The sequence below is a fragment of the Phalaenopsis equestris genome, unplaced genomic scaffold (genome assembly GCF_001263595.1).
Source record: "Phalaenopsis equestris unplaced genomic scaffold, ASM126359v1 Scaffold000789, whole genome shotgun sequence".
Taxonomy (NCBI): domain Eukaryota; kingdom Viridiplantae; phylum Streptophyta; class Magnoliopsida; order Asparagales; family Orchidaceae; genus Phalaenopsis; species Phalaenopsis equestris.
Window position 1 is genome coordinate 89799 of NW_018165229.1, and position 13816 is coordinate 103614.

Sequence of the window (13816 nt, forward strand, 5' to 3'; positions counted from 1 at the left end):
CAATTTCAACCAACCCGGTTCAGTTGTTTTATGATCAGAAAACAGCAGGGCAAAACAATGAAACAGTGAGGTAACAATGATTGGGAGGATCCACCATCTGTTCCCTTCAAGATACAAATTCACCACTTCAAAAAAATAGGCTCCAACACTCCTAATCGAAGAAATGAAGAGAGAAGTCTCAAAAAAAACCAAACACAGATTTCCCTAAAATTAGCTCTTAAACTACATATTTCTACTAAGAGTTTAAGACATAAATTAAAATCATAATTCTTATTAAAATAATAATTAAAAGGGGCCCACAGGGGCTGGCCACAACAAAAAAGCAGGATATCCCCATCTTGGTTTCAAACGGGATGTGATTCTGCCTAGATCCACAACCCCGTGTATGTGGCGATCATGGGATTGCGGCATCACGGAACCAGTGCTGCTCCTGCAACACCAAATCTAAACAAAATACTATAAATCAATTAAAATGTAACATGCCATGGATAAAGAAGAGTACAATACACAAATATGTCGAGACAAAAATACACTACTATGGCATTAAAGCATAGGCATTATCTAAAGGGACACGCCAGGTCAATTGAATAGAACGCAAGATTTTTAAAATCCGGCATGATAATCCTCAATATGCAGACATGATATAAAATATGTTTAATAATTATTGCTTGCATAAGAATAATCACCTGTCCTAAGAGAAGTTCAGCAAGAACGCAACCTACTGACCACATATCAATTGCTGTTGTATATTCTATGGCCCCAAAAATTAATTCTGGGGCTCTATAGTATCTCGAGCAAATATAAGATATATTAGGCTCCCCTGGAACCTGATTCATAGTAAAAATTGAGAAAAATCATATAATTTGGATAACAAAAATAAATGCTAAATATATGACAAACCATAAAACCAACGGGAATGCAAGCATTTGACATACCAACATCTTGGCACTGCCAAAATCACAAATTTTTAATTGGTAAGTCTCGGGATGAACCTGCAAAATGAGGGTATTAGGGTCCATACTAAAGCACAAGTTTGTCAACGGTGTAAAAAATTTCAAAACATAATAGAAATTCCAAGTTACTACATAAACAATCCAGATATAGGCGATTCATTTTTTCAAGGAAATTCCATGAAATAAAACGCAATTTCCCTCTTTAAACAAGAAAGGATCATGATACCACAAATCCACAGAAAATTCATAATTTTATACAGAATTTAACCAAGTTTAACTTTCCTTTACAGAACCGCCATTGACAGTATTAATACCTGATGAAAAATAATGGGGTTTGATGTTAGGTTGATGCCCAGTAAGTAAATAGATCAATTTAATATTGAAGGATTAAAAAGATTAGTGATAACCCTAAGAAATATTGGCAGAAGTAATAAAAAAATTGAGAAGAATAAATTTAACAATCTCATGCAATGATAAGCGATAATGAATGAAAAATAAAGATTCATTAACCGACACTTTAAATAGTTGAGCTACAGCAAATGATGATGATGAAAACTCTGCTTAAGAACTCTCCTTCCGAAGTACTAGAGCCCTCCTATTTTGACTTGCAACTTTTGGTTCCTATAACAGTTCCTACAACCCCGGTGTTCCATTCCTATAGCAAAATTTAGCTTGAAGTGCCGCACAAGATTTTTGTGATTTTGGATGGTTGGTAATCTGTTTAGAAAAGATTGAGAAATTAATATACGATATTTGAGATATGTGATAGCAAACTTTGGCTCAATAAAATTTCTTCATCCAGTTTTAATTTTGCGTAAAGATTGGATATGTGATCATTTCAAATATGATGTCAGCATCACCTTGTACTAGCATGCAAAATTATTTATTTATTTTTTATTTTTTTGCTTAGTTGAAGTCTGTTCTTTATCAAAATTTTTTGATTAATATGCTAAGTTCTTAATTTCGTTCAAATTTGATAAAATTGCAATTTAAAATTTTAATTGAATTCAAAAGTTACAATTGCATGCTGATTTTTCATGATTTGATTTTCTCATTGATTTGTTCCAATTTACTTGTTCATTGCATTACGGTTACGTTCAAATTTTTGTATTTTCTAGAAAGATAGTTTTCTATGTATTTAGTGGTTTTATGATTGAATCATATTAAGTGATTCTTATGACAAATTTCTGACTTACTACTCACAAAGAGTGAATATCATATCAAGTATATTCCTATATTTAAAATCAGAACAACTGCATGCCAGTAAGAACGGGCTTGAGTCATCTATCCGCGTGATTTTACCATCAAAAGACACCACAAAGTAACAGTTACAACTGTAATATTGCCTCCAGCCTCCCAGCCGCCTCCCTCTTCCTTCCAACATTGTCGTCACCCAAATTGCCCCTTGATCTTGTTGTTCTAGCCCTCCCACAGTGTCACTGCTGCCCAAGACAGCCAGGGAACGCCTTTGTTCTGTAGTTCCACCGCTACTCACCCCAAATCCTCGCTGCCACCATCCAAGACAATAACCATACTTGATATCCTTGCATTTTCGCACCTCCCCCTCACTACCATTAGCATTCTTTTACTACCGCCACACCCCCTAATCATTACGGTCCACTTAGCAGACCTTTACCACCCTTGGGACACACCTTTAGTGGTGTTCGTTTGTGTCGTGTTATAATATTTCGCTTTAAGTAGTATTATTGTTTACTTGTTGTAGTTTGAGTTAACTCTGGTATCATTTAGTATCAAAATAAGCATAACCCTAGTCCTATCATAGAGTTTCAAGCATCTACTAAAACCCAACCCTATCTCCGCCAAAAATTTTATGTCACCCTACATCACCCTTATACACCCCATTCCACCTACCCACTCCCAAAACCTAGCCATGCCAACAAGGAGATAATCGTCGGAAGCCTGATCAAGGGAAAATAATGTGATGTCGTACATGAGAAATTCACAAAGAGGTCTCTGGGGGATTTCTAAAAAGACCATGCAGTGGAAAATTCGTCACTTACAACAAAGGTTTGTCATCTTCAAGAGGAGGCAATCTAGATGGGTCACCCATAGCCACAACAATAACTTGTTAGATCAAAGGAATGGAACGAATCACTTCCACCACATAGATTCCAAAAATGAAGGACCTCTACCTCGAAAATATTATCTGAAATATTTGAGAAGTAAGAATTTTAAAGTAAAGGTGGATTTATCAAATTTAGAAGATCACATGAATCCGAATGAGCTCATCATGTGACTCTGGACCTTGGAATGTATTTTTTTACTAATAGGACATCCCATTGGAATGAATGGTGAAACAAACTGTCAGCAAGTTAAAGAATAGTGCACTATTTTGGTGAAAATTTTTGAAGTGCGTATACCAGCATTAAGGAGAAGACAAGAACACTATTTGGTCCAAAATGAAATAAGAGATGCAACATCGGTACCAATCAGCTCACTATAGACGGGATGTTCAAACCCAGCTTCAAAAGTAGATAGATCACATCACCGGGGCAACCCCCATATCTTACAGATAAGGATCACCCCCGGTATCTTACGATCAAAGTACAATTAAGGAAACATCCAAGCCTACCCCGCCTGAGGAGGCATTAGGTCAGAGTGGAGGACATGTGGAACTAATCTGTAGTCCCAAATCCATTCCAGCCAATTAATGTTTCAAATGCCATGGATTTGGCATACCGAATCAGATTTCAAAACTAAGAGAATGATTCCTTTCACTGGTTAGGGAGCTGTTGAAGAGATAAACAGTGATCCAGGAGAAGATGAAGATTTCAGGGAAGCTTTCCAACTTCCATCTGACAAGAAAGAGACGCAGCCAGAAGAAAGACTCCAGCTGAGTTTACAGTAGCCATTCTAAAAGGTAGAAAGTCTGATGTAATGGGCATTCATACAGAATATGATATTGTGGTTCTCGAGTTATCATTTTGCAAACGTTGAGAGGAGCATCAACAAAGCTAGTATTGGATGTCCAAAAGAGCCATGAGTACAGGCTATTTCCCGAGTTGCCTTTGCTGAAAGAGGTCAAGTATGTCCACCATGAGACTCTCTTGTGCCACTTTTGAAAGCCCAAAAGGAGTCATTAGGATATTAAATTCAGTTCAACAATATACCCAATGACAGGTGATCAAGCTGAATGGATGAACCAGTTTTGAAAATTGCCTTAGAAGTTTTATTGGAAGGAACATCCTACAGTGGGATCCAATTCCTTTCATAGAAGTCTCTTGAGTGATTATACTTCAGTGTGGTCCAACCTGCCATAGATTTCATCCTAGAGTCGATTCCTCCTTACATACTTGTTTATCAGATACACTCATATGAGTACAAAGAATGGAAGAAGCAAATTACAGATTTGATATCTCGGGCTTACTTCGTGAGGATACACATTCACGTTCAGTCCCAGTTATGATTGTACCAAAATATGATGGATACTTATTCTATCAAGATGTGCTTTGAAATGCCAACGACAATAGGATTGACTTACCGAGAGATGCGAGGTTTATGCCACCTTCAAAACGGCCGACCAAACTCCATATAATGAGAAGATAGAAGCTTTACGGATTAGGTCCCTCAGAAGATTGACACAGAGCTTACCGCAATAAAATATTGTGGTACTATAACTACTACAGTACCACGGAGAATTTTTATGCAGGAGACGTGCCAAAATAAACTTGTATTCCTTTCTTACATTTTTTTCCTATTATCCTTCATTCTTTCTTGTCATTTCCTATATCTATGTGTTGTATTAAGGTTTGGAAGTCAGTTTTATGGTATTTTGTATCAGGACAACCGACGACGTATCTTATTCCCTCAGAGGGTTGTATCCTAGGTTATTCGGCTATATCTTAGCCTCCAAGTGGTGTATATTTTATATATCTCCTTCTGCATCCTCCCAACATCGGCTTACGACCGTTGTCCATTGCTACAGCAACCCAAAACAACATTTTGGTTGTTGTTTTTAGCAGTTCTAGCCATCGTCATTGCGTTCTCCTCCGCTTTGCTACCCTAGCAATTTCAACCAACCAATGTCACTGTCACCGAAGTCCAACCATCATATACTGCTACGACCACCCAAAAACCCCTTTGTCTTGTTGTTTTCCTAAAGCCACCTGAGTACCAGCTTGTGTCGTGTTATTGTATTTTCTCTTTCAAGTGTGTTGATTGTAATTGTTTATTTGTTTTTAGTAATATTGTGTGTTTTCCTGTTATGGTTTGAGTTAACTTCAGTATCAAAGTATTTAAAAATTAAATTTAAAAAATTCCCTCCACTAATCATGTATAGCCAAGTTAATCCCAAATATTACATTTATTCAATTTAGTCCCTCAAATATAGAAAATTGATTCAAGTAATAAAATAAGATTAATTTTTTATAACTGAAGTACAAAAATGAGATCAATTGTCTATAAAAAAAATTTGTGCAACAGAAATCAGCTCGTTAAATCAATTTTGCATAATTTAAAGACTAAAATTGAGAGAAATATGACACTATGGGACTAAATTGGCCATGCCACATACAAATGGTCGTAGTATTATTTTAAGATATAATCTTCTAAATAATACAATAAATGGTGTTGCAAACTACATCGAACTCGAGATGGAAAACATTGTTTCGTATTTTGGATTTAACATAGTAATTTGTTTATGATAGTCTTCTAGTTCAATCGCTCCTCCAAAAATAAAATTTAATAAGATATGTCAATAGTACCGCTAAATGTGTGGATAATACTTTTACTTGCTAAAAAAAAAGTTACAAATGACTTCTATCTATCTTCATATACCACGAAAAAATTTTGTAGTAAAATCACAAGTACAGAGAAAACACTGAGGGAATTCTTTTATAGAAAAAAAAAATTGCAGGCAGACTTTAAAAAAAAAAGACAGCACGGCTACTCTGAAAGGTAAATCAGTAAAAACAAATTTTTATAGAGCACAAATTCACAGTTCACACTTATCTAGAAAGATCTATGTTGTAGAAGTTTCAAATTATGATAAAAAAATAACAAACTTTTAAAAAAGCATTGCAAGACAGAATTATTTATTAACAAAACTGCATGACGTCAGGCGCATACAGTGCACCAGTTGTTGACTTGAGCTCTTTAGGCGTACAAAGAAAAAATAGATTTCGAAAACATAATATAATTTTGTTACATAGTTCAGCTTTCCACAATCAATATTAGTTGCCTTAATTAGCAAGCTGCAGTGAAAGTAATTAAAATCCTTCTTACTTTATAATTAAAGTAAATGAAAATAGAGATCAACATAAACACTGCAAGAAGCAGCCTGCAGTTATGCAATGAAATAAAATAAAGTAAATGTTTACCAAAAGATTTTGAGGCTTAATGTCCCGATGGCACACGCCCACAACGCGATGAATATACGAAAGAGCCCGACATATCTACCAAAAAAATGACACTTTAACTCATAGAAAGCATGAACAGTTAGAGATAGAAATCCACGAAATATTTTTATAGGAAGTCAACCAGTTACACAATCACCTGGTATGTGTAAAGTTGCACATAAATGAGAGGCATGTGCTGTTTCATCCTGGCAAAATACTTTGAAGCACGATAAACAGTCTCAGGGACAAATTCAAGTACAAGGTTCAGGTATAGCTCATCCCTTTCGGTTGTTGAAAAGAAGTGATGCTTTAACTTCACCACATTTGGATGGTTCAGCATCTGCATAATTTGGAGTTCCCTGTTCTTATATCTCTTATCCTGCAATACTTTCTTAATAGCAACTGATTCCCCTGTTTCCAGACATTTAGCCTGAACAAAGCCTTAATTGTCAGGAAGACAACTAAACAAATTACGAAAGAATGAGTTAGAAACCTCCATACATAGAAGAATGCTAAGAACCTGGAAAACAACGCCAAATGAACCAGTGCCAACAATGCGTTCCGCCATGTATGAGATTGTCTGGCATTCCATTGGTAAACACATGAAATCAGAAACTGCTCAAGTTTTATATGCCACGGACAAGATAACAACTAAAGCTATGAAATATAAGTTTTAGAAAGCCATAAAGCAAATGTTTCTATAGAGAATTATGTGACCAAATTTAAGATTCTTAAAGAAAAGGAACACTTGAAATTTAGGCAAATCCCTGTGCCCAGAAAAAGAAAAATGAACATTTATTGTGAGGTAAAGCATCTTAGATACATAGCTATCTTAAAAAGAGGTAATTTTCAGTTAAAGTGCATTCAGCATATCATTAAATTATTGAGATAACACTACTAATATTATTAAAAGAAAAAGATTTCACCTGCTTTGGCTGTCCATTCCTACCACCAATTGTTGTTGTGATTATCTGACCAGTCTCGGTTAATTTTCCTTTAGCCAACTTGGTCTCAGCATCCTAAACAGGAAATCTTTGGTAAATTAAGGTTCAGAATTGCATCACAAAGTTAATAGAATACATCATAGTAGAATAGGAAACATATCAAGAATGACCTTGACATTGTTCTCTGCATTGTCATCTTGCATGGTTATCTCAAGCATTTCTGCAGGAACTTGATGGAAATCTGCTTCTTGAGGCTTCGACATAGGGTTGGTAGAAGATGTGCTTGCCGAAGCATCCAAATGAGTTGAGGCTGTTCGAAGCTCTGGTTCAGTGTTTTCATCTTTATCTACTTCCATGTCAAATTCTGAAGATAAATCCCCTCCGATTACATCTTGCTCCGCCTTTTCCTTTCTGAAGCCAGACTCTCCACCCTGCAATCAATTGAGCCTTCAGAACAAATTAAAAAGCCCCAGAAATGTACATGCAAACATAAATGTATCAAGCAAAAAATTTTAACATGACTTGATGGTAATAATTAAAAGACTCTCCAAGCAAAGATACATGAAACGTCATAAATTCAATTAGAAAAGGGGTCATTAAAAACCTAAAATTGGTTTGCCCACTTTCTGCATTAGGGGGCACAAATGGTGAACTTTCTACCATGGCAGAGTGTGAGAAGCTTAAAACAGGAGCAAATTATACCCTCAAATTAATAAAATGCCAGCAGGTAAGCATCTATAGCAATGAAACATGACAAGTTCTATAGTAAAAAGCAAGAGTATTAAAGTCTCATACATAAATAAATTAATGGAATTGTTCAAGTTATCTTCATATCAAAGGATGGAAAACTTTCACAGTTTCAGGATTCAAAAAGATAAGTTATCTGCTAAACAAAATATTTAGGTAGCATTAAGATGATGCTGTGTCTGCTAGATGTTTAGTCTGCTCATACTTCACTTGTTTTTATGTTTACAATTATACATAGCAACCAACTATATGTGGACTTAGATGTACCTTTTTATTGTAAAAATGATTTTCATTTTCAAATAAACTGTATGATAAAGGAGATTAAAAAAAACAGTCAATCATTGATATAAGCAGGAGTAATGAGGATTTCCAGAAAATATTCTATTCATTTAATATTCAAAAATTCATTGTTTCTGTTTGATGAAACTCTTGTATTAGTTTCAATAAACAGAAAAGATGTAAAAAATATGTGGACTAACGGGCACTTATATAGTTCCCTCAAATACTATTCAGTATAATACTAAAAAGGAAGCTCAATAGATGGAGCCTAAGAAGTCTACGAACACAGAGAAGACAAATGGCATGCATCTTTACTGATTAGTCACTGCTCCCACCAGCTTTATTAGATCAGATAAACAAAATTTCCTACGGTAAGTTTTGTCATTAATAATCACCCATTTATGAACTTGCAGCCATTAGTCAATGAATCAAAATGTTATCATTATTTTTCCCCTTAGAATCTCCTATTTTAATGCCACAGCTTTTTTTTCTATTTGTCTACTGGATGAAAAAGTACACCATGAAAGGTTCTAATTACACCTAGGACACTAAAGTGTAAATTATTACCAAGCAATGAACAGTTTAGGTGCCTATTATATTTTGCAAAGTCCAGCCAATCCAAGTCCAATGAGGCTTTAACATATGAAAGCATTTTAGGAAATAAGTAGGGAAATTTCAAGTTGCTATTGTATCAGCATAACTGAAACGGGATTATTTTGGCGCCTCTCCGGCAATAACTATTTCCGCGGTACTGTAGTTGTTATAGTACAGTAGTAATCTCCCACTTCAATCTCCCGAGGTTGAGTAAGATTCGACCTCATCGGTCGAAGCTTCTATCTCCTCATCGTATAGCATGAGGCATATGTTAAAGGTGGTAGAAATGTTGTAATCTCCCAGTAAGTCAATTTTGTTGGCACTGACATTCCAAAGCATATCTTGATATAATAGGTATTCATCCTATTTTGGCACAATCATAATTGAAACTATACGTGGATAGGTATCTTCACGAAAAGCCTTCTTACTCCTCCGAGAGTATCTGATAAAAAAGCATCTAAAGTATTTAAAAAAAAAAGTAAGTAAGAATTAAGTCTGGGATGAATTCTATAGCAAATTAGTCCACACTGAAGAATAACCACTCAAGAGTGATCTCCTTCTTCTCTAAAAGGACTTGGAACTCATTGGAAAATTTTCTTCCACATAAAGTACCAAATACAATTTTCAAATTAGTGTTATATGTGTGAAGACTAACTATGACGGACAAAGCACCAACGCATATGCGTCGGTTTGTGGGCGCATTGTTGTTGATTACCAAAAGGGTTGGCGCGTATGCGCCCACTTATAAGTGAGCGCTACTCTGAGACAGAGAGATTGGCGCACTATTGGCGCATATGCGTCCAACATCGTGCGCACGACAAAAAGCTTGGTGCATATGTGCCAACTCTGAGCGCACATGCATCAGGGGCAGTTTGCACGAGATTTCAGTTTTTAATCCCGAATTCGACCAGGTTTTGTTAAGACTTGGTGTATCTTCCTTTGGACTCTTCAACGAGCATATTGGCGAAGGTGAGAAGTGTCAAAGAGGTGGATTTCAGTGATTTGACATGATTTTTGCATCGGATTGGAGATGGAAGATTGTGGAGCGCGAGTCCTGTAAGTTTTCTTGTGTGTAGAAAGAAAACTAGTGTGAGTCTTCTGTAAAAAATTTCTGAATTTCATAGTAGAATTTCTGGTGGTATGGCTCCGTGGTATTTTCCCGTTCTTGGGTTTTTCCACATAAAATTCTCGTGTGCTTTTTTGATTGCTTTGATTGTACTTTCTATTAGTTTTGTTCCGGGTTTTTCAAATCTTGTGCAATCCCGTTATTCCGCGTTGAAATTGGGAATTGTTTTGTTTGAAATTTCCTAACAAACCGGTATCAGAGCACGGTTTGGTTCAAATGAGAGCAATGACAAAAGAAGCAAGGTTCAAAGAGGAAAAGTTTAATGGGACGAACTTCGCTTTCTGGAAGATGCAAGTGAAGGATTTGTTGTATCATAAAAAGATATACTTACCACTACAAGGAATTACAAAGAAGTCTGAATCTATACCTATGGAGGAATAGGAAGTGTTGGATTGAATGATACTAAGTTTGATCAGATTAACACTTTCCTCATTTGTTGTGTTCAACACTGTGAATGAGAACACTACCGTGGACCTCAAGGTAGCACTTTTCAAGATGTACGGAAAGCTTTTTGGTTCCAATAAGTTTTTTCTGATGAAGAAATTATTTAATATAAAGAAAATAGACGGCAGTTCAATAACAGAGCATCTCCATAACTTCAACACTGTGACGAGTCAGTTATATTCTGTGGGATCAAATTTGATGATGAGGTCTTTATTGTCAGACAACTGAGATGATTTGGTAACGACGGTGAGTAATTCTTCAGGACTTCGAAGTTGAATTTCGATGACATCGCAAGTTTAATGTTGAAATTTGCATAAAAAGAACAGTGAATGGTGGATCTTTAGGTTTTGCATTGAATGTTGATAACAGAGAAAGGAATCTGGGAAAGAATACAGGCAGAGGCAGATCCAAGTCCAAGAAATGAAAGCCCAAGTTTAGCAGAAGAGAATGCTGGAACTGCGATAAGAAGGGGCATTTCAAGAAGGATTGCAAAACTCAAGGAAAGTTGGTGGTGAAGAACAAAAAAGTAGTTACTCTACTAATGTCTCCACTGGTGAAATCCAAAGTGACTCCCTGGGGTTATTCCTAATCAGTACTGACTCCTGGGTAGTAGATTTAGGTGCCTCTTTTCATGTTCACCCTAATAAAGAAGTATTTAAAAACTAAATTCAAATTGATCTAGAGAACGTTTATTTGGGAGATAACAAGGTTTGTGGTATAGTAGGAAAGGGTGACGTTGATATCAAGTTATAAAATGGAACGGCCTGGAAGCTTACTAAAGTTAAACATGTTCCAAGTTTGAAGAAAAATCTTATCTCTGTGAGCCAGCTGACAAAGTCTCTTGATAGCTTTCACAGGTGATTTGTGGAAAGTGATCGGGGGGTATTAGTGATGGCTCAAGGCAACATTGAAGACATCTTTTATTTGATCAATGAAATGACTGATTTCATTGATGTGGCTGGAACTAAGGTAGCTGCAAGTCTATGGCATCGTAGGCTTAGCCATATGAGTGGAAAAGTATGAAATCCCTACTTTCAAAGAATAAAATTTAGGGTTTAAAATTAACTAATCTGAATTCTGTGAAGATTGCATATATGACAAGCAGAAGAATATTTTTTCTCTAAGAGCGAGTCATTAGTGAAGTCAAAAAAACTAGAGTTAGTGCATATTGATGTATGGGGCCCTACTCCAGTTCAATCCATTGGAGGCTCTTGCTATTTTGTCACGTTCATTGATGATCACACGAGAAAGATATGGATTTATTTCTTAAAGCACAAAACTGATGTATTTAAAGTTTTTAAGAAGTGGAAGTATATGATAGAAAATGAAACAGACTTGAAGCTGAAGTATCTCAGATCAGATAATAGGGGTGAGTATTGTGATCAAAAGTTCAGAAATTTCTGTGCAACAGAGAAGGTCAAGCATGAGTTCATTATCCCAAGGACACCGCAGCAGAATTGTTGAGCGCATGAACAGAACAATCACGGAGTGTGCTAGGAGCATGAGACTACATGCAGGCTTGCCAAAACAGTTTTAGGATGAAATAGTAAACACTGCAGTTTATCTGATTAACTGTAGTCCATTAGTACCTTTGGAGAAAGGCTTACCTGAAGAAGTCTGGAGTGATAAAAAGGTATGTCTATCTCGTTTAAGACTATTTGGGTGTTCTACATAAGCACATGTTGATGCAGAGACCAGAAGCAAGCTTAACTCAAAATCAGTCAAGCGCACATTCATTGGATATGAGTCAAATAAATTTGGGTACAAGTTTTGGGATTATGAGAATCAAAAATTAATCAAGAGCAAGGACATCACTTTTAAGGAAATAGAGATATACAAGGACGGGGTAAGAACTCGGGATAGTCCGTCATCTATTTTTGAAGAATACAGATATGTGGAGATAGATGACATTCGTGATCAGGAAGATGAAGAAAGAAGAGGTGATCAAACAGAATGAGCACCTGGAAGTTCCTCACTCACATGTTACAGAAATCAGAAGATCCAGCAAAGTATTATGACCATACACAGGTACTCTCCTTTTCACTATTTGTTACTAACTTACAGTGATGAGCCAGAGTGCTTTGAAGAGATCACTCAAGTTGAAGATTCAAGGGAGTGGGAGCTCACCATGAATTAAGAAATGCAATCCTTGGAGTCAAATCAGACTTGAGATTTGACGGTACTACCAAATGACAAAAGAACACTGCACAAAAAATGGGTCTACAAGGCGAAAGAGGAGTCAGATGGTAGCAAGCGCTACAAGGCAAGGCTTATTGTGAAGGATTTTCAGCAGTGGGAATAAATGGATTATACAGAGATCTTCTCCCAAGTGGTGAAAATGATTACTATCAGGGTTGTGCTGAGTCTGGTAGCAATGGAAGATCTACATCTAGAGCGCATGAATGTAAAAACAGCCTTCTTACATGAAGATCTGAAGGAAGAGCTATACATGGTGCAACCACAAGGTTACAAGGTTTCAAGCAAAGAAGGTTTGATCTACAGATTAAAGAAGAGACTTTATGGCTTGAAGCAGACCCCGAGACAATGGTACATGAGGTTTGACAGGTTCATATCAGATAATGAGTACTTGAAGTGATAGGAAAACCACTGTTACTTCATCAAACCCTTTAGTGATTGTTATATTTACTTCTTTTGTATGTTGATGACATGCTAATTGTAGGAGCGGATATGGAAAAAATCAGGGCCTTGAAAAGACAGTTATCAAGTGAGTTCGAGATGAAGGATTTAGGTTCAACCAGAAAGATCCTTAGAATGAGAAGCAGCAGGAACATGAGTGCAGAAATACCGAAGTTGTCTCAGGCAGAGTATGTTGAGAAGATCCTACAGAGATTCGACATGAGTAAAGTGAAACCAGTTAACACTCCCTTAGGTAGTCACTTCAAACTATTTAAAGAGCTATCGTCAAACTGTGAAGCAAAGCAAGCATAGATGGAAAGAACAACGTATGCTTCAACAGTTGGAAGTTTGGTATATGTGAAAATTTATACCAGGTCAGATATTGCATATGCATTAGGAGTCGTCAGTAGATATATCTAGACAGATACGGGTGTAAACGAGCCGAACACGAGCGAGCAAACCCTCAGCTCGTGTTCGGCTCATTTATATTTCGAGCTCAAAAAAAATGTGTTTGTGTTTGACTCATTTTTGACTCTTTTTTTTAATGAGCCGAACCCGAGCCGTTCACGAACAAAGAGTCGTTTTGACAGCTCGAATCACGTAGCCATAAGACGTTAAGATTGTTGCAAGATTTAAAAATTATTGTTTATATTAAAACATTATTTGAATCTAATTTAATATTTTTTATTCTATTTTCTTAATTAATACTTTTAATTAATTATAAATCTTTGTAGC

The 13816-nt window shown here is 36.2% G+C and overlaps 1 protein-coding gene across 1 annotated transcript in view; it reads right to left on the minus strand.

Annotated features, from left to right (window-relative positions):
* LOC110031222 (shaggy-related protein kinase epsilon-like) overlaps positions 1–13816 on the minus strand; it is a 50400-nt gene that overhangs the window by 17597 nt on the left and 18987 nt on the right. The window contains exons 2-8 of the mRNA XM_020734315.1: positions 7425–7685; positions 7237–7329; positions 6831–6890; positions 6468–6740; positions 6293–6367; positions 936–992; positions 687–827 (exon numbers count right to left, since the gene is read on the minus strand). Coding sequence (XP_020589974.1) covers positions 687–827; positions 936–992; positions 6293–6367; positions 6468–6740; positions 6831–6890; positions 7237–7329; positions 7425–7685 — 960 coding nt within the window. The remainder of the gene's footprint in view (positions 1–686; positions 828–935; positions 993–6292; positions 6368–6467; positions 6741–6830; positions 6891–7236; positions 7330–7424; positions 7686–13816) is intronic.